We start from the raw sequence: 26,464 nt of genomic DNA, 5'->3' as shown, positions 1-26,464 counted from the left end.
ATTTCGTTCACTAAGTACTACACAATTGTTTCACTGTGAGTATGTGTTTCGGTTCATCATGTAGAAAGCTGTTTGAATTTAATTTTATATAATGGATTATGTTTTGTTCACTCAATACTATAGAATTGTTTCACTATAATGAAATTTTTGGTTCATTATGCAGAGAGCTATTTGAATTTGAATTTATATAATGTATTATGTTTTGTTCACTTAATACTATAGAATTGTTTCACTATAATGACATTTTTGGTTCATTATGCAGAGAGCTGTTTGAATTTGAATTTATATAATAGATTATGTTTCGTTCACTCAATACTATACAATTGTTTCACCATGAGTACTGTATTCAGTTCATTATGCAGAAAGCTATTTGAATTTGATTTTATATAATGTATTATATTTCGTTCATTCAGTATTATATTTCGTTCATTCAGTACTATAGAATTGTTTCACCATAATGACGTATTTGGTTTATTTCTGTTCTGCACAATTCAAAACTCTTCCTTCTCACCTTCTACTGCTTCTTCACCAAAGAGAGAAGGAGGAAAAGACACAGCAGCAACAACAACAAAAGAATGATAATAAGGAGAAAATACGTGAAGAAGAAGGAACGCGAAAAATAAGGAGGAGAATGAGGACAAGGAGGAACGCGAAGAAGAAGGCAAAGAAGAAGAAGATGCTCCGTGCGTAAACGAGCCTCAGAAGAAGAAGAAGCGCAGGAGAGAAGAGAAGAAGAAGAAAAGAAAAAGCGTTGGGTAAGAGCGGTCGTTTCGTGTGTGTTGGACGCGTGTATTTCACGTTTCATTTAAAGGTATTAGGTTTTTTTTTGTGTTGAGCCAACTTGGATACAAAATTACATGGATGTGTAGCATAATCCTTTTATTTTTTAGCGGATTTGATAAATTTCTAATAATAAGAATAAAAATACTAAAAAAGTAATATTTTTTTTATAAAAAACTATAATTTACATCTTTTTTCTTAAAAAAATATTTTTTACATAATAATAAAAAATATTTTTATATTATTATACTCAAATATAATTAATAAATAAAAATATTTTTTTTATATAAAATATTTAAATATAAAATTATTTTTGCTTTCTTATAAAATCTCTTAAAAAATAAAAAAAAAGTTGTTCTTTAAAACATATCCAACCACTGAACCAAGCCTTCAGTATATTGAGCATGAACGAATGAATCCAACCAAGTCAGTAGTCACCAAAAAAATAAAAAATAAAAGAGAAGAATTCGAACGGGTGGTCGGGTTGTAATAAAAAAAAAGCTGTGGTGTTTAGACGATATCCAATGTGGCCCGTTTCAGCAGCGATCGTTTCTGCTCCTGTTTCCATTCCAAACCTTTACTTCCCTAAAGCAAAAAGAACACAAAAGCTTCATTATGGTGCCCTCAAATGCTCGTTTGGTCATTCCAGTCCCAGACTCAGAGTTTCTGCCCTCAAGGATCAGTTGCCGGATTCCGCAACTACTCCCGAAGGTCTTGAAATTTTGTTTCTTTTTTTTCTCCTTTCCCCTGTGAGATTATTATATTGTATCTGTTTGCTGAGCTTCAAAATACTAATGCTGCAGATGAAGGTAGAAAGCTTTCTTCATCTGATAATAAAAGGGGTGGCGGCGGGGGATTTGATTACGGGTGGTTGCCTGCTTTTCCTCATGTTCTCGTTGCTTCCATGTCCAATTTTATATTTGGGTATCATATTGGGTCAGTTTCTCTTCATAATTCTCTGCTTTTAACTTCTAATTACATTCTACTAAGTTAGGTGTTGGTAGAGGGAGAAGAAGTTTCACAATAGCTGAAGATGTAGCTGTGTGAAACTGAAAGTTGCTGTTCTTTTCTGTTCGGGAATTGAGGTATAACTGTTTCGGTAGTGTTGAAGTGATAGTTACATGACATAGGATCTAATAATCAAGATTTTAACTTATTATAAATAAAGCGGTTTAATTTGGTCAAATGTTGGTATTCAAAGTTTCTAAGTTATTGTTTCATTAAGTTTTGTTATATCATTAAAAGAATTTTACTATGATATATGAGATGTGTTCTCTTAATAAGATGACAATTCATGGATTGGGTGCACTTCAATATATTTAGAATAACAGAATGAGATTAAAGGCTTAAAATTGTTATAGTTGAAGACTACGTTCGATAGGGTAGGTGCAGTATTTCTCCTTGATCTTGTAAAGCGAAACCCAATATTTGTGTTCCATTATCTGTGATTCTTGATCTGATATACCATAGCACAAGTAAATTTGACTTTTAAGAAATATGCAATGATTTAGGTTTTTTATTTTTTTATTTTTTATGTTCCAGCTATATATGAATTAATAAAAATCACATGTTTTGCAGAGTAATGAATGGCCCTATTGTTTCTGTTGCTCGAGAGCTTGGCTTTGATGGAAACTCATTTCTTGAGGGACTTGTTGTCAGTATTTTTATTGCTGGTGCATTTATTGGGAGCTTAAGTGCTGGTCCTTTGGCAGATAAACTTGGTTGTCGGCTCACATTTCAGATTGATACCATACCCTTAATTCTTGGGGCTATAACAAGGTAACATAATAACATGGTTCATGAAATTTAACTGCAGCATCTGTTTATTCTTGCATATGTAGATGTTATCAAGTTTTCATGTTAGAAATTTGAAAAGGAATCCTCTTAACTTCATAACTGTCTATTAGGGCATCAAAAGTTTTGGATAATATTATTTCCATAATTGATTCATTTCTGTGAATTTTGAGACCTGCAGTTTCTTCCAACAAATGGTGCACACTTCAAAGGCTAACTGGTTTTAATTTGATTCGAATTCAATTGAATCACTGGGTAGAAAGTTTGCATGCAATATGGTTCCAAGTATTTAAAAACAGTTAAAAGGTGTTAGTCAAAGCCAAAAGCCTACTTTGATATCTTAATTATCCATATCTGAAGTGACCCAAAAGGATATGATATGCCAGTAAAGATCATAATTTACTATGAGTGTTTTAAGTACCCGAGGGAAGTAGGAACCATATCTTAAGAGCTAGCTATTAAGGGGAAGAACCACTCTTCTTAAGTACTATATAAAACATCTCATGCTACTCGATGTGCGACTATGGGCATCTAATAGTGTGCACTTAAAACCTTTGGTTGCAAACAGTTCATTTGTATGATAGGACTTCTCTTTTCTTTTATCTATCCTTTTGCTATTGCTGTTTTATTTTTTGTCATTTCCCTGATTTGTTTTTATTGTTTTTCATCTCTCCACACTCCATTGTAGCCTAGATTTTAGACAGAAAAGTGAGTCCAACAAAAGGCTTGTACCTTTCTTTTAGCTAAGATAATATGCTGGAATTATGTTGTTGATGAGCTTTGTCATTTAGTAGTGAGCTATTTACAATTGGCTGTCAAGAACTTAATTAAGATTGGTGTGGAGAGGTTTGTTCCTCTTCTTTTTTTTCTTTTCCCTCAATTTTCTAATTACATAGTTTTTCTTTTCTTCGAGCTAGATATAGATTTTTTGTTAACATTTACCATTTAGGGTTTCTTTGGGATAATCTCTAATCTTAAAAGCATGGTAGAAATCATAGGAAATAGGCAGAGATAAAAGATTAATTATGTGTTTGTTCACACACCAAAGTCTGATATTTGTATCGGCTTAGGTAGAAAATAACAGTGTAGGAATTGCAAAAATAGAAAGAAACGCAAGTTAGAGAACTATAGCAGCTCTTATTCTCCTAAGCCTATTTAAAACTAATGCTTGAATGTATTCTCTCTCACACACTCATACAGATAGTCTCTCATCTTGCTGCCTATGGCCTATGCTAACTCTGCAGAGTTGGTTACAGTGTGCAGCTTCCCACTACTCTCTAATCCTCTCTGTCCATTCCCACTTTTAACCTTTATTTAAACTAACAAACTGTAGGTTCCTAACAAAGCAACCTTGGTACGTTCTTAATGTGGATGATGTTAGCAGGTTGTAAAGTCCTTCGATCACCTCATACTATCCGGGCGTTACTTTAGAAAGTAATGTTCATGCATTATCCTAGTGGGATATAGTGGTTTGTAAACTTATTGCCAGTAATACTATTTGAAAGATCCCTTTTTCTCTTCGGCTAGTTGAATGAATATCACTATTTAGTCTTGCTTATTGAGCTTCCCATTACAATTTCTATCACTTTGGTATCTAAGAACATTACATTGGAAATTTCCTTTATATGATGCTTCTTTAGGGCATCACATAGTTTGAAGTATGATTTTGAGCCAAATTGGTGGGAACTGCTAATAGAATTAGGGATTTTATTGATGAACTAGGAATTGTGAATCATAGTCCCTTTATTGAAATACACTGTTGGATCTAACCAACTCTCTCTTGAACTAACAAACTGAACATATTTTTCTATCTTACTAAAACTAACTAATCCCTAGTATTTATAGGCAGCAGCTAGGCCTAGCCCTACTGCTCCTAAACCTGCTAAGCTAGCTTAAAAGGATCAAACGAGTCGCTTATATCATTACTCCCCCCTGGACAACCACCTTGTCCTCAAGGTGGATCTCTGGAAAGGAGCTCCAATTGCTCCACTCCGGGACGGCTTTGTACTCCGACCAACCCTCCTCCTCAGTCTCAGGTTCCATAACCAGCAATTTGAATTCCTTGTTCTTGCACACATGCTCTGCTGAGTATGGTTTATCGCAGAAAAGGCATTTGCCTCGTGCTCGTTTAGCTTTGTATAACTCATTGATTGCTAAGGTGACGCATCCCTCGGCCGTTTTGGCGGCTCCACCCTTGACTCCGCACCCTTGTTTGCCGGACCCGTCGCCATCGCTACGAGTACCGCCGTGTTAGTAACGAAGTTCTGTGTCATAGGCGTACCCACACTGTGGCTAGGAGCAGCCCGCAGTGCCATGTTACGATTCTCCACCTTCTGCACCAACTCCATCAACTCATCCACGGTCTGGAACGAGAACAGCCTGCATTCCTCACTCACTTCCAGCTTCAATCCATTCAAGAGCACGTCAATCAATAATTCTGGAGCCAGACCTCGCAGCAGACGTGCGTGTAGCACAAACTGGTCAGTATAGTCCTTCGTGGTGCTGGTTTGTTGCAGCTTTAGCAGTGATTGATAGGGACTCTTCAACCGCTCAGGTTGTAAGTGACGCAGTAACGCCACGCGAAGGGACTGCCATTGCAGCGTCGGCGCGGTTGCTTCCCACCACCAGAACCACGTGAACGTGCGGCCTTCCTTGGCGAATGTCGCCACCGTGAGCCACTCCTCTTCCGGCACCGCACTGAGCAAGAAGAACTGCTCCATATGTTTGATCCAGGTCATCGCATCCTCACCACAAAATATTGGGAGTTCTAGTTTTCTCCACTGCTCCGGTGCGGTTCTGCTTCCTTGCGAGCCGCTGGCGGCCTGGTGCGATGCTGGAGAACTCCGGTCCTGGCAGATTAGAGCACCTTGATCCATGGAATCCACTCATCTATCGATCCTCTGCAGCATCTCCTGTAGCGTGCGACACATGTCTTCAAATCGGTGAAAACGTGATTCTATCGCATCCAATCTCCCTTCCATTTTGTGCGATTGTGGTTGCACCATTCACCATAAGTACCAGGATCCGTGGACTTTTGATACCAGTTGATAGGAACTAAGATCTAGTAGAATTAGGGATTTTATCAAGGTTTTGAAAATCGGACCGGTCATTGAACCACTCTAGTCACTGGTTCACTGGTTTATTAGTCTAACCGGTCTAACCGTAATTCAACCGGAAAAACCGTTCCTTAATAAAATAATAAATATTATAAATAAACATCATAAAATATCTTTCAAATTTAAAATCCTATATAAAATATCACCAACTAAATGTAATTAATCATCAAAATATTCAAATTTACAGCAAATATGTTGACATTTAACATAATTATACTTTCTTTAAAAATAGTTGGATTGAATTGCAGGGCACAAATTAAAAATAGAGAATATAGCCTTAATGTAGCTAAGTAAAAAAGTAAAACAAAACAGGATTCTTACGCTTGTAGGCTTCAATATAATCATTACCATACTGAAGAACTTTCTTGAAGGGATTTATGGCAACCAAAATTGTACAAGATATGATTAACAAGGTTAAATTAAAAGAACACTTTCCAGTTGTCTCACTGAGTCCAGCTAGATGGAACAAACATCACTGTGTACTATGGTAATTCTAGATCAAATCTTACTTTTCCATCAGGCAGTAAAACAACAGACTCAGTTCCAGAAGATGTTATTATCTTCACCAGCTCCCAATTCCCATTTGAAAGTTGAAGCCAACACTAAACCTTCTGAAATAATGAACTTCAGAAGTAAGGGAAAGAAATAGAAAATTCTAAACTATCCATGTCTTACTAATAATGAGAACAAAAAAACTCAATCTCTTGAACTCAATAATTACATCAGTTATTCAACTAAATAATTGCATCGGTTATCATAAATTGATTTCAAAGCTTAGAAGCAGAGTGAAATTAAAAACATGAGGCATATAATCAATCAAAATATCAATTGCAAATTTTTTAACAAGAACAGCAGTTAAGAACAATGAAATTAATAAATCATTCACGAAATTAAAAACAGCAGCAGCATTCAGCAACAAACACTTAGCATTCAGCACAAACAGCATTCAGCAACAAGACCATATCTGAACTCAACAATCAGCTTTCAACAACAAACATTACAAAACATTAACCAATAATCACACTAAACCTCCAACCAGTAACCAGCAATGACAAAATAGCAACAAACATTAGTACATAAACACTCAAAAATAGTGATGACACTAAACCTGCACCCAGCAACCAGCAATTACAAAACAGCAACATTATCAAACATTACAAAACATTACACACAAATTTGAACAAAAATTCCAGAAATTAAAAAGAACAAGAACAAAGCATTCAGAAATTAAACAAAGCCATCACTTATCAGTAAACAGAGCAAATTAAAAGGAAGAAGCGAATGCGAAGCAAAATTAAACAAACCCATCAGTAACCAGAAACAAAATTAAACAGAGCCATCACTCATCACTCATCAGTAACCACTAACCATGGCAAAATTAAAAGGAAGGAGCGGATGCGAAGCAAAATTAAACAAACTAACAGAGCCAGGGATGGGGGCAAGGAGAAGGAGAGAAGGGGGCAAGGGGCTCTCAGCGCTACCAAAGCTTTGTTTATTTTTTCTGGGTTGTAAACGAAACGGCGACGAGACGACGGCGAGCTGCTCCAAGGCTTGAATAGAGAAGCCAGGGATGGGGATGACGTGCCGCGCTAGAATAGAGGTCCTGGGTTTTGGCTCGGGAAAGGGGGAAGGAGGAACCCACGGAGGCGCCGACAACCACGCACGGCGGTAGTAGAATCGTTGAGGAGGAGGCTAGGGTTTTGGTTTGTCAGTACTGTGAACTTTGCTTTAGAAGGAGATGAGATGAGTGTGGCATTCACGAATGAGAGAGGGGTGTTGGGGGAAGGGGGTGACTGGGTGAGAGTGACGCGTTGCTTTTCCCTTTTTTCTTTTTTCCAAAAAACTCCAAACGGCGTCGTTTTTAAGGAACCGGTCGGTTTCCGGTTCGGTCCAACCGGCCGGTTCTGGTCCGGTTCAACGGTTTTTAAACGGTTCTTGACAGAGCAGTTATAGACAGCGGACCAGACCGTTTTGGTTGCCAGTTCCCGGTTAAACCGGTTCGACCGGCCGGTCCGGTCCGGTTTTCAGAACATTGGATTTTATTGATATACTAGGGATTGTGAATCACAATCCCGTTATTGAAATATTGGATCTAACCAACTGTGGAGACAATTTCCCTCTCCTGAACTAACAAAATGAACAGATTTTTCCAACTGACTAAACCTAACCAATCCCTAGTATTTATAGGTAGCAGCTAGGCCTAGCCCTACTGCTCCTAAACCTGCTAAACTAGCTTAAAAGGAACAAACAACTTGCTTCTGTCATATAGCTACTCATTCTATTCTTTGGGAACTTATTTAACAGGGTTTACCTTCTTTTTGTTCTCTCTTGTCCTTTTATTAAGGTGATGGCTTTTGCTCCTGTTAATGATTGTAAACTATGTTTCTGATACTTAAATTTTGTTAGGTAACAGGGATTTCATAATATTTCTCTAATGTAGTTAATGAATTTTCTGTTCATATCCTTTCTTTTAAAATATGATTTTGTTATGTATTAGATGATTGATCACTATTTTGTGATCCCGTGTGATTCATCATTACTTATATTGATCAGAAGGCAAATGCTATGATTTAACACTTTTGTTGCTTTTCTACAAAATGGTCAGAACTTACATATTCTGATTTATGTCCAGTGCAAAAGCCCACTCGTTGAATGATATACTTGGAGGAAGATTTCTGGTTGGTCTTGGTATCGGCGTGAATACAGTTCTTGTTCCCATATACATATCTGAGGTACTTGTTGATATCAACTATATTAGCTTTGGAAACCGTTTTCTTACTTTCTAATGATACTAGGTTGATTTAGCTCATGTCAACACCATATACTAGGTCCTGAATTTTCCATTAGTGATTCTGTAAGAACCTGGCATCTAGAATAAGTAGAAGAAAGAAATAGTAATAGAAGACAAGGGAGACGGAGTGATATTAGATATCACCAAATTTCCCAGTATTTGTAATCATTATCAAGTAAAGGAAGGTATTCAAGTCACCTGATTCTCTCCTAGAGTGTGATCCTATCTTTTTTCCTCTTCTCCATGTCTTCTCACTACTTCCCACAGCCTTTTATAGTTCCCACCTCTCTCTTATAACAATGCCCACTCTTACTCATTTTCCAATTAGGCAACTTAGTTAAAAAACCCACCAAGTCTATATTTCACTCAATTACGATTAGATCCTTAATTTCTAAATTGGCTTGGGGCACAGCAGATGCTTATTAATGAGAAGAGAAGAGTACAGAGATAAGAGGACCTTAGCTAATAGAAGGAAAAGCTATGAATGATGCAATACTTTCTTTTTAATATCATCACTTATTTGATAGTGAGGCCCATTTGAAGGAACATGTTCTTCGCTCATACAGAAACCACATTGGTGCGGTATTTTACAATCCACACTACTAACCGGTAAGTGCATCGGGTCATACTAAGTAATACCTTACGTGAGTAAGGGTCGATCCCACGAAAATTGATGGATTAAACAACGATAGTGTTTGATAGGATTAGTTAGACAAACAAAAAGTAGTGTTTGAGAGTTCAAAAGCATGAAGCAGTAAATTTAGAAGACAGGTAATAAATATGTTGGGAGAATAATATGAAGAAGGTAATTAAGGCTTTAGAGTTATCTCTTTTTTCGGATTAACTTTTTTTACTAATTAATTTAATCATGCAAGATTTAATTCATGACAAATTATGTGTGACTAGACCCTAATTCTTTAGACCTTCCTAGTCTCCTCTAAAATTCATTAACTACCAATTTATTGGTCAATTAATTCCAATTAGAGGGTAATGATCAATTTCTAGTTTATATGCCAAAAGAATCCTAATTATCCAAAAATAAGGGGATTATATGTTACGTATCTCGTTAAATACAAATAATTAGAAATTCAGTATAATATATTTTCAAACTGTTGTACAAGTAAATAGCTTTTTCAAGATTTACAAGAACTCAATTAGAACATGGGTCATACTTCCGTTTCACCCATATTCATAAAATAAAGAGCGAAAATAATTATTAAAATATAAATCTAAACATGGATTAAATTAGAAAGATCAAACAAATAAATCTATACAAATAGACAAAGCTCTTAATTTTAACAATGGAGAATTAGTTGCTCATGGTTCAGAGAAGAAAAAATAATGGTTCTGGTAAAAATATACTATGTCTAAATGTACAGAGTTTCCTAATGGAATCCCCTTCATAAATTTTAAAATCTAATTATCTCAAAACTAAAAATAATATCTTTTCTTAAAAGATAAGATTTGAGTTTAAATTCGAATTAATTAACAAGTTTTCAGCTGATGGGTGGGTACCACTTGATTGTCCATTCTGCAGCAACCAAGTTTTAAGTGCAAATTCACTAGGAAAAGATAGACAAGATGTTCACGCATCACAACACCAAACTTAAACTGTTGGTTGTCCTCAAGCAACCAAAACTAATATAAGCTTATGCTGTGAATTTGCATGAGAATGATAGTTCGATTAAGCTCGTTTCTCTTTTTTTATAGTGGGGGTTTACAACTGCAATCCTGAATATGTTTGATATTTTACTCTTCTTTGAACCAGGAGGATGTCATGGTCATTCGAAATTAGAATCCGAATAATATTATGAATTCTCTGATCTTTACATTTCAGTTTAATCCTTGAACACATCAAAATTGACTTTAATTTATTTTTTCTTTGGTGCTTTGCACCTTAAGCTTAGCCGTGACTTTAAATGTTTTGCTTCAAGGATTACTTGACACAAAAACACCACAAGTACTTAACTGGGGGACTTTATTTGAGTCCTGATTTTTCTTTCAGTTACTCACAGACAGTGGTGCTCAAAGCCTTTGGCATACTTTGTTAAACGCACTTGGTCTCGACTCTAAGTGTTCTGTCTCAAGGATTTCTTGACACAATCATACCACAAGCATATGACTAGAGAAATAACTCTTTGAGCTTTTAATCATGTCTAACCTCCCCAATCATTGATGTTCAGAGCCTTGGACCTTGCTTTTATTTATTGATTATTATTATTCTCTTTTATTTTGCTGTTTCTTTTGTTTAAAAGATTAAATTTTTTTAAATTTCAGAGAAGTCATAATAATTCTCTAAATTCCTGTTCCTTATACATTAACATCCCTTGATTCAAATTCAAATATGCACTGTTTATATTATGCATTCAAAAATCATAGAAAATACCACCACTTTTAAGTAAATCAGACTATTCTTAGAATTAACTCAATTTTTCATGCAATACATCACTTCTTTTTCTTTTCTTTTTAGATTCAAGTTCAGTGAGTGGTACATGAAACATCTTTTCAGCGTTAAAGCAATTAAAAGAAAACTAAACTAGTTATAGGATTCTAACTAATAAAGGATCATGCACAGACAAAGTAAAATAGCAGAAAATCGGAACTTAACATAGAAAAAGTTGGGAGGAATAAAAATGAAAGGAACTCAACCACCTTAGTTATCTTAGCGGTCGCTTTATTCGTCAGGTTGTGTTCTTTAGTGAAGATGATTCGCCTCCCTTTTGTGCCAGAAAATTCATAAGCGCAGCGTCAACACCAAACTTAAAGGTTTGCTTGTCTTCAAGCAAAGAAGAATTGAAAATAGAAGAGACGAATATTATGAGGAGAGAAAAATAAAAGGATACAAGAATAAGAGAGAATTAGGATTGGGAGAGAGAAAAAGAAAACTGGGCGGCGCAAGCGACGCGTACGCGTACAGCACGCGTACGCGTGGGTCGCGCATTCTTCATAATGACGCCTTGGCGTCAGGCACGCGTTCGTGTGCCCTGGATTTTGTGCGATTCGCGCGAAGCCAGCCGCGCGCCTGCGCGACTCTCTGTTCACATGGCTTGGGAGCCAATTATTCATACGACACGTTCGCGTCATGCACGCGCTAGCGTGGATGGTCTTATGTGCGATTGACGCGAACGCGCTAGTCATGTGTCTGCGTGCTCTAACTTGTGCCTTTAGCACACTTCTTGCTCCAAGCCAACACAACTCTCTGCTCGAACACTCTTTTACGTCGAATTTGCTGGTCACGCGTTCGCGTCGGGGACGCGCCCGCGTGAATGGCGAAAATCACAAATGACGCGCACGCGTGGAGTACGCGTACGCGTGGTTTGTTTGTGCTAATAGGTTGGTTCCGGTGCCATTCCCGCTCAACTTTCTGTCAAATTTTATTTGTGACTCACACATGATTGACGCGTTCGCGTCAGTGACGCTTGCGCGTCGTATGCGTTTTTTTATATATAGAGCTTGAGGTGTTCGGTTCCTGAGATAAAATAGTTGCATGATTAGAAAATTAGTAAGAACTCAGTAAAAATCAAATAAGTAAGAAACTACTACTACAAAAAATAACTAAGGATATGAAATCATCGGGTTGCCTCCCGATAAGTGCTTCTTTATCGTCATTAGCTTGATGGTCAGTTTTGCTAATTCAGTAGATGAGTGGATCTCTGGCGATCAATCTCGGTTCCAAGATATTGCTTCAACCTCTGGCCATTCACTGTAAATTTTCTGTCAGAATTCTCTTCCTGTATTTTAACATGGCCATATGGTGAAGCTCCGGTAACCACAAACGGTCCTGACCATCGGGATTTCGGCTTCCTGGAAAAGAATTTGAGCCTTGAATTATATAAAAGCACTCTTTTTCTTGGCTCAAAAACTCTAATGACAATCTTTTTGTCATGTAGTAGCTTGGTTCTTTCCTTATATAGCTTGACATTTTCATAGGTTGAATATCTGAATTTATCAAGCTCATTCAACTGAAGCATTCGCTTGATTCCTGCAGCTTCTGAATCAAGATTCAGGTACCTGATTGCCCAGTAAGCTTTATGTTCCAGCTCAACTGGCAAGTGACAGGCTTTGCCATAGACCAACTGATAAGGGGACATGCTAATGGGAGTCTTGTACGCTGTTCGGTATGCCCAAAGAGCATCATCAAGCTTCCTAGACAAGTCCTTTCTGAAAATACTAACGGTCTTCTCTAGAATCATCTTAAGTTCCTTGTTGGAAACTTCAACCTGTCCACTTGTCTGAGGGTGATAGGGGTTACCACTTTATGACGGACGCCATATCTCAGCAGAAGAGAGTCCAGCTGTCTGTTGCAGAAATGACTTTCTCCATCACTAATGAGTGTCCGTGGGACACCAAACCGACTAAAGATATATCTCTGAAAAAAGTTCATTACCACTTTGGCATCATTGGTGGGCAAAGCTATAGTTTCCACCCACTTGGACACATAGTCAACTGCCACTAGAATATAATTGTTTGAATGTGAGGGTGGAAAAGGTCCCATGAAATCAATACCCCACACATCAAACACCTCAACCTCAAGAATTCCCTCCTGTGGCATTTCATGGTTGGCAGGAAGATTTGCAGCTTTTTCACATCTGCCACAGTGCTTCACAAATGCTCTTGAGTCCCTGAAGAGATTTGGCCAGTAAAATCCGCTCTGAAGGACTTTTGTAGCTGTCCTTTCACTACCAAAGTGGCCTCCATAATCAGACCCATGACAATGCCAAAGAATCTGCTGCTTTTCCTCATCCGGGACATATCTCTGAATTATTCCATCTGAGCACCTTTTAAAAAGGTACGGTTCTTCCCAAATCTAGTACTTTGCATCAGTCAACAGCTTCTTCACTTGTTGCCTACTATACTCCCTTGGGATAAAATTCATGACTTTATAATTTGCAATGTCTGCAAACCATGGTGCCTGCTGAATGAGGAACAATTGCTCATCCGGGAACATTTCAGTCACAGCTGTGGGTGGTTGTACTCCTGCTTCCGGCTCAATTCTGGAGAGATGGTCAGCTAATTGATTCTCTGACCCTTTCCTGTCTTTTATCTCAATATCAAACTCCTGAAGGGGCAACACCCATCTGATTAATCTTGGTTTAGAATCCTGTTTGGTTAGAAGGTACTTCAAAGCAGCATGATCAGTATAAATAATAATCTTTGAACCAAGTAAATAGGACCTAAACTTATCAACAGCATACACAATAGCTAATAATTCATTTTCTGTAGTTGTGTAATTCTTTTGGGCATCATTTAACACACGACTGGCATAGTAAATGACATGTACAAGCTTACCATGTCTCTGTCTTAAAACAGTTCCTATAGCAAAATTACTAGCATCACACATTAATTCAAATGGTAGATCCCAGTCAGGGGGAGTTATAATGGGGGCAGAGGTAAGGTTTGCTTTTAGAGTTTCAAAAGCATGCAAACAATTAGAATCATCAGCAACAAGAGGTTGCTTAGAGGTTTAGCAATTTTAGAAAAATCTTTTATAAATCTTCTATAAAATCTTGCATGACCCAAGAAACTCCTGATTGCCTTAACATTAGTTGGTGGTGGTAATTTTTCAATTACCTCCACTTTTGCTCTATCAACCTTAATTCTCTTACTGAAAATTCGATGTCCAAGAACAATACCATCTGTAACCATAAAATGACATTTTTTCAAATTTAAAATAAGGTTTGATTCTAAAGAATTACCAAAAACAGAAAAGTCATCCATAAATACCTCAATAAACTTTTCAACCATATCAAAAAAATTGAAAGCATACACCTTTGAAATGTTGTTAGAGCATTGCAAAGTCCAAAAGGCATTCTTCTGTAGGCAAATACTCCAAAGGAGCATGTGAATGCTGTCTTCTGATCTTGATGGTCCACTGTAATTTGATTATATCCAGAATATCCATCTAGAAAACAATAAAATGCATGACCAGCTAACATTTCAAGCATCTGATCAATGAAAGGTAGGGGAAAATGATCCTTCTTTGTAGCAGTGTTGAGCCTCCTGTAGTCTATAAACATTCTCCATCCCGTGATAGTTCTTATGGGAATAAGTTCATTCTTTTCATTCTTGATCACTGTCATCCCTCCTTTCTTGGGAACTACTTGCACAGGACTTACCCAAAGACTGTCAGAAATAGGATAAATAATTCCCGCTTTCCATAGTTTCATTACCTCTTTTTGGATCACCTCTTTCATGGTTGGATTGAGTCTCTTTTGTGGTTGCACAACTGGTTTAGCATTCTCTTCAAGGAGGATCTTGTGCATACACTTGGTTGGATTAATCCCCTTCAAGTCACTAATGGTCCATCCAAGAGCTGTTTTATGACTCTTGAGCACTGCAATAAGCGCCTCTTCCTCTTCAGGCTTCAGGGAAGAGCTTATAATTACTGGATATGAGTCATTCTCACCCAAGAAAACATATTTCAGAGAAGGGGGTAAGGATTTGAGCTCAAGCTTGGGGGCTTTCTCCTCTGCTTTAGGCGTGTGAATCATAGCCTTCTGGGGTGGTGAATTATCAATTTCAACTAATTCATACTCAGAGATAGGATCCAGAATGTCATCAAGCATATCAGCTTTCAGTACCTCTTGAACAAGTGGTTCAATAACATCTATTTTCATACACCCTTCAGAACTATTAAGGTGCTTGAGAGCTTCAAAAACATGAAGGACCACCTGTTCTTCATTGACCTTTAGGGTCAATTCATCGTTTTGTACATCAATCAGAGTTCTACCTGTAGCTAAAAAGGATCTACCAAGTATAATAGAGGATTTTACCTCCTTTTCCATGTCTAATATAACAAAATCAACAGGAAAGATGAATGGTTCTACTTTAAAAAGTAAATCTTCAACAACACTCACAGGTAATTTAATAGAAAGATCAGCAAGTTGAAGAGAAATATGAGTGGGTTTTACTTCTTCAATTTGAAGCTTTTTCATCACTAAAAGTGGCATGAGATTGATGCTGGCTCCAAGGTCACATAAAACTCTCTGAATGGTGATATCTCAAATGGTGCAAGGAATGATAAAGCTCCCTAGGTTTGGCATCTTCTTAGGAAGGTTGTGTTGAATAATGGTACTGCATTCTTTGGTTAACACCACTGTTTCTTGTTCTTTCCAGTTCCTCTTGTGGGTCAACAATTCTTTCATAAATTTAGCATAGAGAGGCGTTTGCTCAAGAGCCTCTGCAAAGAGAATGTTGATCTGTAGCTTCTTGAAGACATCTAAAAATTTAGAGAATTGCTTTTCTTTTGAAGCTTTCTGAAGTCTCTGAGGATATGGCATTTTTGTGTTGTATTCAGGAGCCTTTGGTAATGTAGGATACGTGTCTAGAGAGTTAGGGAATGGGTTGTCTGCACGCTTTGGGGGAGGTGTGCTCCACTTCTTTCTTTTTCTTCTTTGGAGTTTTTTTTTTCAACTAGCTCTTCATTGGCCCTTGTCTCAGAGCCAGCTGTTTTACCACTTCTCAATTGAATAACCTTGCAATCTTCTCTTGGGTTCACCACTGTATCACTTGGAAATGTACTTGCAGACCTCTCAGGTATTTGCTTGCTCAGTTGACCCGTTTGCACTTCTAGGTTTCTAATTGAGGCTTTGGTTTTCTGCATAAAACTCTTCATCATCTCTCAATTAGAATCTTCCTTGGATTTAGAGTTAGCTTGCTGAGGCTGAGATTGGCGGTTATTGTAGCTGTTCTGTTGGAAACTGCCCTGAGAGTTATTGTTGAAATTTTGAGGTCTTTGGGGTTGGTCCTTCCACCCAAAATTTGGGTGATTTCTCCATCCTTGATTGTATGTCTGAGAATAGGGGTCATTATTGGGATTTCTAGAACCGCTCCCCATGTAATTAACCTGTTCTGAAAAGGATTGAGCATAATCATATTTGTCATTCTGCATTAAATGTCCTGCCATGTCATAAGAGATCTCTTGAGGTGGGTTTTGGGTGTTGATAGCTGAGACTTGCATGCAATCCATGTGTTGAGTAAGTAAATTTATTTGCTGAGACACAAGCTTGTTCTGAGCAAGAATAGCATTAAGAGCTTCCACTTCCATGACACCCTTCTTCTGAGGAGCCTCAGAGTTCACAGGATTCCTGTTAGATGAGTATAAATATTGGTTGCTAGCAACCAATTCCATAAGCTCAGTAGTCTCCTCCGGTGTCTTCTTGTGCAATGAACCTCCTGCAGAATTATCTAGACACATCTTGGACATTTCATCCAAAACTTCATAAAAGATGTCTAGTTGAGTCCATTTAGAGAACATGTCTGGAAGACATTGCCTAGTCAGTAGCTTGTATCTCTCCCAAGCTTCATATAGAGTCTCACAATCCTTCTGCTTGAAGGTCTGAACCTTCATCCTAAGCTTAGTCAGCTTCTTTGGTGGAAAAAATTTTGTGAGAAATTCAGTAACCACTTTGTTCCAAGTATCTAAACTCTCCTTGGGTTGGAAATCTAGCCATAGTTTTGCTCCATCTCTCAGTGCAAACGGGAAGAGCATGAGTTTGTACACATCTGGGTTTACTCCGTTTGCCTTCACAATATTACAAATTTGCAGAAAATTAGAAATAAACTGATTTGGGTCTTTGTGGGGAAGACCATGATACTGGCAGTTTTGTTGTACCAGAGTGACCAGTTGGGGCTTCAACTCAAAGTTGTTCACAACAATAGGAGGCACCACAATGCTCTTTCGATAGAGATCTGCAGTAGGAGAAGAATAAGAGCCAAGTACTCTCCTTTGTTGCTCATTTCCATTCGGGTTTGTCCCATTAGCATTATTAGTATTATTTGGATCCATAGTGGATTTTGTAGCCTTGTAAAGTCTTGTTTGTTGTAAACGTCACCTGAAAGACCTTTCAGGTTCGGGATCAAAGTCGAAGAGATGTTCTTTGTCTCTGTTCCTGCGCATAAACAATCAGAAAATAAGAAAGAATGAGAATCTCTACGTCAGAGTGGAGAGAATTTCCAGTGAGGTAATCTGTGTAAAATAATAACATAAAAATATTAAATAATAAATCAAAACACGAAACTTAATTTCAGAAATTAGGAAAAATATTGGTGCTATTTATAAAAAATTTTTTTCGAAATATTTTTTAAAAAATAGATTTTTATAAATTTAAAATTAAAATGCCTAATCTAAGCAATCAAACAACTGATAGTATTAATCACTATCAATCCCCGGCAACGGGGTCAAAAACTTGGTACGGTATTTTACAATCCACACTACTAACCGGCAAGTGCACCGAGTCGTACCAAGTAATACCTTACGTGAGTAAGGGTCGATCCCACGAGGATTGATGGATTAAGCAACGATAGCGTTTGATAGGATTAGTTAGACAAACAGAAAATAGTGTTTGAGAGTTCAAAAGCATTAAACAGTAAATTTAGAAGACAGGCAATAAATATGTTGGGAGAATAATATGAAGAAGGCAGTTAAGGCTTTAGAGTTATCTATTTTTCCGAATTAACTTTTCTTACTAACTAATTTAATCATGCAAGATTTAATTCATGGCAAACTATATGTGACTAGACCCTAATTCCTTAGACCTTCCTAGTTTTCTCTAAAATTCATTAACTGCCAATTCCTTTGTCAATTAATTCCAATTAGAGGGTGATGATCAATTTCTAGTTTATATGCCAAAAGAATCCTAATTATCCAAAAATAAGGGGATTATATGTTACGTATCTCGTTAAATACAAACAATTAGAAATTTAGTATAATATATTTTCAAGCTGTTGTTCAAGTAAAGAGCTTTTCCAAGTTTTACAAGAACTCAATTAGAACATGGGTCATACTTCCGTTCCACCCATATTCATAAAATAAAGAGCGAAAATAATTATTGAAATATAAATCTAAACATGGATTAAATTAAAAATATCAAACGAATAAATTCATACAAATAGACAGAGTTCCTAACCTTAACAATGGAGAATTAGTTGCTCATGGTTCAGAGAAGAAAAAATAATGGTTCTGGTAAAAATGTACTGTGTCTAAATGTACAGAGTTTCCTAATGGAATGTCCCTCATAAATTTTAAAATCTAATTATCTCAAAACTAAAAATAATATCTTTTCCTAAAAAATAAGATTTGAATTTAAATTTGAATTAATTAACAAGTCTTCAGCTGATGGGTGGGGACCACTTGATTGTCCATTCTGCAGCTTCTGATGTGTTTTCTGAGCCAGAAACTCGGTCAAAATGCAGCCCAAAATTCACGTCAGCGATTTCTGTAAATTTTGCAGATTGCACACGTCACGCGTACGCGTCAGTCACGCGTATGCATCGCTGGTCTTCTTCGCAAGTCACGCGGACGCGTCGTTGAGCAAATCTTCAATTCACGCGTGTGCGTCAGTCACGCGCACGCGTTGCCGTGGAAACTTCTAGATCATGCACACGCGTCAGGCACGCGTGCGTGTCGCTCTTCGCAGCTATCTCCTTTGATTCTTATGCTGCAGAGACTTTGTCAAATTTCGTCGAATGCTATCTGAAATAAATAAAATTGCCCAAAACTCAAAATAGCATCCATAGTGGCTAAAATATAATTAATTCTTAATTAAACTCAACAATTTAAGTGCAAATTCACTAGGAAAAGATAGACAAGATGCTCACGCATCACACATGCTTATTGGCTTGTTTGTTTAATTGTTATTATGTATCAAGGTGATTTTTAGACTCCAATCAAGTGTTTAACTACGTTTTTTAAGAAACAGTGTAAGTCTCCCAGAGATATTTAGAAAGCAAAACAGAATTAAGTTGCTGCAATATATGAATGCAGTAGTGTGTAATAGAAGAGAATATGAATAAGGAAGAATATGAAATCACATAGAAGGAAGTATCATTGTGATATCTCCTAAAACAGAGAATAACTGTGTGTATAAGTGTATTAGAAATAATAGAACTGATATTCGACATTTGAGAGGCCAATTCTCTCTTTATTCTTACTCTACATTCTTCCTAACCTCCAATTGCTCCTCTTATTCTATATATAACCTCTCACGTCTAACAAACTCCCTAAAATTTGGTTCCCCTCACTCCTTAGACCTCATTCGATTATTTTCTTCTTGCCTCTCCTTCGATACATAAACTGGAAAGGAGTCATTGAGGTGTGTAACAAACAGATATAAATCATAATATCCAGTAGTATTTTTTGGAATAAGTTCGGACATTTGCCATGTTTTCATTATTTTTTCTTTATTTGATTAGAATTAGGGGTTCCCTGTTTATTAAATAGAGGTTAGTGTTCCTTCCTTACAGCACACCGTATTCAATCAGAGTAATTATTCATATATTTTCAGTCTCTATTTACTCTTTTCTTATTTAGGTCCATAATCTTAACCAGTATCAGCATTACCATCTGTTCATGCACTAGCCTACAATTTAGCCAAGTTCAAAATGAATAAAGCTTAACCTACAGACATTGTTCTGATCTACTCTTACCCGATCTCATAGAGGTCGGACACAGTGACATGAGTTTGGTCCCACTTATCTAATTAAGTAACTGACTCCTAAGATATTTCCTATTTATCTAGAAGGAAAATCTCAACAACATCTCCAACAAAGGGAATGGTTATCCACTTTCAAAGGTGGAATTACTTCAAAAGATGGTTATCTAATCTGCTATAAGTACACTAACACTCCTGAAGTATATTTACGTTCCAATTTACTAAAAACCTACCTAAAGCCCTTGCTAACTTAAGTATCAGAGTCTCTTGCAGGTACCATCTCCACCTCCTTACGAGGAACTCGAATGGTGGCACTTCGGTACCAACACAAGTCGGACGCTGCCTCAGAAGGAGTCTAGACTTCACGTTCAGGCCCAAATCACCGTTCTAGGTAACTGACGGAACATTGGTGCCATTGTCGGGATCTGAAGCTCAACACTTGATAATGGCAGATGATCAACAAGATGGTCAGACAACCATTCGACATGAATAAGATGCAAGCATATTAAAAAGAGGCTTGGAATACAGTTTCCATGATACCAAAAACTCCGTAAAAACTTATCCCAATGGACAGACGATATCAAATGGGGATGATGATTTTGCTTCTATAGTTAAATTTGATTAAATATACTAAACGACAAATACGAGGATATTGCACCCGTACCAGCGGCTAACACACTAGCCCCTAATGCACCTTCTCAATATGATGATGACAACACCAACCATGGTGGATTGAAAACCACAAATTCATTAGCATCGTCCAAAAAAAAAAAGTGGTGATCCACTCTAAAGATTTTTACTTCTAGTGCCGATCTACACACCAGACAGAAAAATCAACCACAGATACCTACTTATGGTAATGGAATAGTTGCATATTCCCAGTGCACAAATTTTAGGAATAAATAAATAAATAAATAAAATGGCCATACTGAATCATGAAGAAAGAATGGAAACCATTGCTCTTTGGCTACTTTCTTCGCCGGTGTTCCTGCAACCTTCCTTGCCATCATCACAGCTTCTCCCTTTCTCCTCTCTGATGTTTTTGTTACCTTCGCCAGTGGAGGGACGCTTGTCTCTATCACCACCAAGACATGGAGAACAGGAAGGATGGGTACGACTGCGTCGCACATAATGAAAGCCACAAATCTGCCCATCCCTGCCTCTTCTCCTTTCCTGAATCCTCTTCCATCAACACCACCTCTCGAGCCGGCAGCATTAGCTCCTTCCCCAATGGCTCCATTAAACGCAAGAGCTAGTTCCTTGACGCCCTCAACATTAGTGCCTCCATGATCTTGAAGCCCTCGAGCGAGGTCGCTCTGAAGCTTCCTCTATGATCTTGAAGGTTCCTGATTACCTCTTTAGGTTGAACAACAAAGCAACTGTGAATTACGGACCGACCGCTCTATTTCGAATCTGGGTTCTCATGCTTTGGTTGCGTCTCAACCACTGGTTAAAACCAAACCCGCTAGCCCGACTCCCAAAGTGGAGTCTAAGGAGATTCAAATAAAAGGGATATGAGACCGTATTTGGGTACATCTTTCGTTGGTTACTCACAAATTGTATCACTGCCAATGAATATAATAAAATAATCCTGTTGTAGAATTTGATGCTCACACCAACAAAGATGAACGACATTAAAAAAGAAAGCACACACAACCAAAACAAAAGAAAAGAAAGCATTGTCTTAAGCCAACTGAAGAAAAGAATGTTTAACTAAAAGAAAATTTGATTGGCAAAAGAAAATATGTGAAAAAGAAAGGAGGAAACAAGATCGATACTACTCTAGCAGAAGAAACAACTGATTTGATTAAGTGTTTGTTTGGGCACCATTAAATCGATAAGAAAAGATTTTTTTCTCTATGAAAAAAGATCTTTTTTATTTTTTAGTGTGTTTGGCAAATTTTGAATAGTAATAGTAAAAGTACTAGAAAAATAAAAAATATCTTTTGCGAGAAGTTACAATTTACATCTTTTTTTAAAAGATCTTTTTTTTTCTTAAAAAAAGATGTTTTTCACATAATAAATGAATAAAAAGTACTTTTATCTTATTTTATCCAAACATAAAGATGTTTTTATGTGAGATATCCAAATATAAAATTATTTTTACTTTTATAAAAGATTTTTTTAAAAATATCATTTAAAAAAAGATCTTTTTCGAGAATGGTGTCCAAAGAAGCCTTAAAGACTTAACGTCAGAAACTATGAAAAAAGTCTTGTAAAAGGAATTTGTTCAATGGATTTGCTGGCACAAAAAATACAATCGCACAACCAAACAATGATAGTGAAATTGGACACAACATAAATGTAAGTTTTGTGGTATAATCACTTTTATGAAAGAGACATCAAAGTCATGAAGAGAAAGGGAAAACTTAGAAGAAAGTTAACCTGTCAAGAGGAAGTATATAATGGAAAAAAATAAATTATCACACGAAGAATATACTCCAATAGCAGAAGGGGGTGGGAGAAAGAAATCGCCTAACAAGTCATATCCAATAGAGGTTATAGTAGGATTCAGTGAACCATTAATACTTGGACCTAACGCAAAATAAAAAAGTAGCAAGAAAATAAAAGGAGAAAACTCTACTATAAAAGGGGCCTGTGAACCTAGAATATGAACAAGCTTTCGAAGAATTCATAAAAGTCTTGTGGCAAGAGTAAAGCTCATCTCCTACCTAGTTGTTCCTATCTACTTCAACAGTAAATCTCCAAACTAGCCAATACAAAGTTTGAGACAATAATAAAATCATGATCTAAGAAACATTATAGTCACCTTCAGTATCAAAAGAAGTTGACAAGAATGACATCCTCATAATTTAGAGACGGGTGACTCCAAGTGTTGATTATATCAAGTTCAACATCCTTTCTCTAGAGTAAAGGGAGGCAAGGAGATTAATGAAAGAAGCTCAACACTACACCTTAATTTGTAATATTCTCTATAAAAGTGGATTTCAACACCTCCTGACTTCGAATACAAAAGGTTCTAAATGAAACCCAAAGTGAAATCCATGGAATTCATCTGGGGGCAAGTCACTGGCAAAAAGGTGTTACGAGCTGGCTTCTACTAACTGACTTTTCAGAGCTCACACAAATACTATAAGCATATGGAACAACTCAAACCACCACTGAAGATTCTCCCTTTCGACATGTTTATGGTACAGAAGCCATGATTCTCATTGACATAAATAAAGAAAAACCAAGGGCAACATTCTACAATGAAGTCGTAACACAAAAGAACATGACCTTCTTCGAGAAATCTAAGAGCAAACTCAGATAAGAGAAGAAGCTTTGAGAAACTTTCTAATGAGGTTAGTAACATTCAAGCTAAAAAAGAAAAGCTCGACATTCTTTCAGAAATTCGAGAGCAAAGTCAGATAAGAAAAGAGATTTCGAGACAAAGGATGGCTACGAGATTACCACAAACAACCTCATCCTAATAAGAAAATATCGGGCTACAGAGGTTTGGCGAAGGAAAGCTGACAGCAAACTGGATAGGACCCTACAAGATCACTGAAGTCTTGGAAAAGGGCTACTACAAAGTGTCCCAACTTAGTCTTATAAAAAAAACTTGTTCCAGCATCTACAATATAAGGACAGCTCGGTTTAAATGAGTTGTGCCAATTATCCATATTTTCAACGAACTTGTATCAAGCACAAGTCGTGTTAACCTAAGAGAAAAGCTTTAAAAGTGATTTGTATAAAACAAATCATTAAAGCAAAGCATTAAAAAGTGATTTGTATCAAATGAATCTCTAAAGCAAAATTGAAACAACTCGATATAAAATGAGTTGTAAAAAATTAAAAGGGTAAAAACAAAAATGACAAGAAAAACAACCCTTCAACTAAATGACTCGTACAAAAACAAGTTGGAAAGGAAAGAATAGATTGTAAATGTTTTGAACAAAATCGAAACATAAATACAAACCTCCAACAGCTCGGGCAAAACGAATTGTATCACACACAAGGATAACCACCTTGTAAAAACTAGAAAGTGAAGGAAATACGCATATAATCCCTTCACTTAAGGCGCCATTTTATGCTCGGCAAAGCGCAAAAATCACGAGCCGACCTTTTTATTGGTCGCTCGGATAAAGTGACGAGGTTCAAATTGGTGTCCAATGGTTATAATTTGACTTGATGATTTAAAATAATTCAAGGTCATGAGTTGAACGAAATCGAGGAAAAAATAACCATATGATCTAAGCAATTTGTATTAAAACAAATCGCGCAAAACAACTTGATATATAACGAGTTGTGCTTTGAAAGAGTGACTTGTATAAAAACAAGTCATCTATAAAAAACTCGGAATGAACGAACTGAATAAATCATTGAAAGGCTTCATTTGATAATCCGATTCGCTTGATTGCTCGAGTCCAACTTCATAAAGCTCCACCTCGAGCGGGCACGATGGATAAAGCAACGAATTCCGATGGCTATAAAGATGATCTGATACTTAAAAATGACTCAAAGTAAACAAAGTTGTAAAACAAGTTATGAACTCCTAAAAAGAGCTCAAATTTAAACTAGTTGTATGAAATCAGATAAAAAAATAGCCACGTTTTAATTAAATGATTTGAAAGGAAACAAATCGCAAAACCTTAAAACTACTCGTATTGAACGAGCTAGACGAGGTTATACTCAGAAATAATTACGAGCTTTAAAATAAACAATTTGTATCAAAACAAGTAGTATGAAATCTGTACAATAAATTTCAAAAATGATTTGTATTAAAACAAGTCATTAAGCTGCAAAACTCGAACAAAACGAATTGCACAAAATCCGATCAAGAAATAATCATGTCTCAAAATAAGTGATTTGTACCAAAAACAAAGTCGTGCAACAAATCTACAATATTCAAAACAATTCGATAATATTTCAAAACACTTGGATTACTATCATGATAAGTTTTTCGATAAATCTTGTGTTGTTCCGCAACCTTATCTGCTGTCCTTGCTTCATAGGTCCCAGCATTATCAGTGACTCTTTCCCATTACTGCCTCCCTCCAACTACTGACCACATCACTGACATTGTCTTGTTTAGCAATGTTGCCTCCATTTGTTGCGTTATCTTCTGTTGATCAACGCGTTGACAAAAAGATGTTGGCATGGCACAAATGGTATTCGTGTAGCACACATGTGGATGATTTTGCCATGTCAATATTTTCTGTCTGTTGTGTGATGTAATTAGTTAACCAGGACTAAATTGTTAATTATATGAAACATAAGAGGGCAAAAAAAGGATAGAAAGAAAAGGTATAGGACCAAACTGAAAATTTTGGTAAGTTAAGGAACCAAAATGCATAATGTTGACAAAAGAGTAAGACAAAAATAATAAGTCGGTTTCATTCATATGTCTGTTCAATGTGTCGTAGGTTGCTCCGACAAGATACAGGGGGGCACTAGGCTCTTTATGTCAAATCGGCACTTGTGTTGGCATTATTGCTTCATTATTTCTTGGAATTTCTTCTGAGAATGATCCACATTGGTGAGTTTCTTGTCTACTTTTTTTGTTTTAAAAACTAAATTAGTATTTAACTCATAATTTTTCTCAATTTCACATTTTTATTTCATGAATAATTAGTTAGGCCTTCTAAATTCTGTTCACCACAACTAGTTGAAAAAAGGCTTGGTTTTGTAAGACTCCCAGAGATATTTAGGAAGCAGAATATAATTAAATAGCAGCAATATATGGATGCAGTAGGGAGTAATTGAAGGGAATAGAAAGAGACAAGAATATGAAATCACAGAGAAGGGAGTATCAGTGTGATATATCCCAAATCAGTAAAGAATTATATTATGTGTGTACGAGTGTATAGCAAATGATAAAAATGATATTTGCCATATGGGAGGCCAATTCTCTCCTTAATTCTTACTCTACTTCGTTCTTACTCACCAGTTGCCCCACTCTATTATTTTCTTACCTCTGCTCCTATATGAAAATTGAAAAGGAGTTATTTTCCCATTCTGCCCTTGATCTTCCTTACTGTTGAGGTGCGTAACAGGTTGCTGTTGTACTAGGACTGAAATTCAGTGCTATGTATTTTCATCTTGTACTTTTATTGGTAATCTATCCACTGCAATCTTTTTTGATAAGAAATAGATTGGGATTTAGGAGTTTTATCACAATAGATAAAGATTATTCAATAAAGGGCATACCCAAAGACACAACGAAAACATAAAAGATAAATAAAAGGGATTTTTTCTACTAGACCTCTAAGAAATCTCTTCTTAGCAACCTAGGTTACCAGAAGGCCTTTCCCTACTAGACTTGCAAAGAACCTGTCCTTAACAACCTAGATCAGAGGGATGAAAATTGAATCACTCAATCTTTTCCATGCAACAAGTCGAAGCAAATCACTCATCTCACTTAATCACGCTAAAAAAATGTGCATAAAGCACTAAGAAAATTTTATTCATGAAAGTTGTGTAAATTGTCTCACCAAAGGTGTTTAAATAGGCACCTAACAAACTAACTAAAAGATAATATAATATAAGATAACTAATTTAAAATCAGATTTGATTTTATTGGATTAGATCATATTTGATTTAAATTT

General features: G+C 36.6%; 1 protein-coding gene and 1 long non-coding RNA gene across 6 annotated transcripts in view; one reads left to right on the top strand and one right to left on the bottom strand.

The window, feature by feature from the left end:
• Positions 1 to 1,177: 1,177 nt before the first annotated feature.
• LOC112801645 (probable plastidic glucose transporter 1) overlaps positions 1,178 to 26,464 on the top strand; it is a 38,983-nt gene continuing 13,696 nt past the window's right edge. For 3 of the 5 annotated variants that reach the window (XM_025844511.2, XM_025844510.2, XM_025844509.2), the window contains exons 1-5: positions 1,178 to 1,491; positions 1,584 to 1,716; positions 2,359 to 2,559; positions 8,323 to 8,422; positions 25,283 to 25,395. In XM_025844511.2, the coding sequence (XP_025700296.1) occupies positions 1,305 to 1,491; positions 1,584 to 1,716; positions 2,359 to 2,559; positions 8,323 to 8,422; positions 25,283 to 25,395 (734 nt within the window). In that variant the 5' untranslated portion in view covers positions 1,178 to 1,304. The remainder of the gene's footprint in view (positions 1,492 to 1,583; positions 1,717 to 2,358; positions 2,560 to 8,322; positions 8,423 to 25,282; positions 25,396 to 26,464) is intronic. The other 2 variants (XM_072237292.1, XM_025844512.2) reach the window with 1 other exon arrangement.
• Positions 6,065 to 7,172, bottom strand: LOC112801646 (uncharacterized). Its single transcript, XR_003202006.3, has 2 exons — positions 7,059 to 7,172; positions 6,065 to 6,301 (listed from the first exon to the last, which is right to left on the bottom strand). It is a non-coding gene; the product is annotated as an uncharacterized lncRNA (long non-coding RNA).

Source organism: Arachis hypogaea, chromosome 5, assembly GCF_003086295.3.
Source record: "Arachis hypogaea cultivar Tifrunner chromosome 5, arahy.Tifrunner.gnm2.J5K5, whole genome shotgun sequence".
Taxonomy (NCBI): Eukaryota; Viridiplantae; Streptophyta; class Magnoliopsida; order Fabales; family Fabaceae; genus Arachis; species Arachis hypogaea.
Note: the sequence above shows the minus strand (reverse complement) of the source record. Positions and strands in the feature narration are given on the sequence as shown.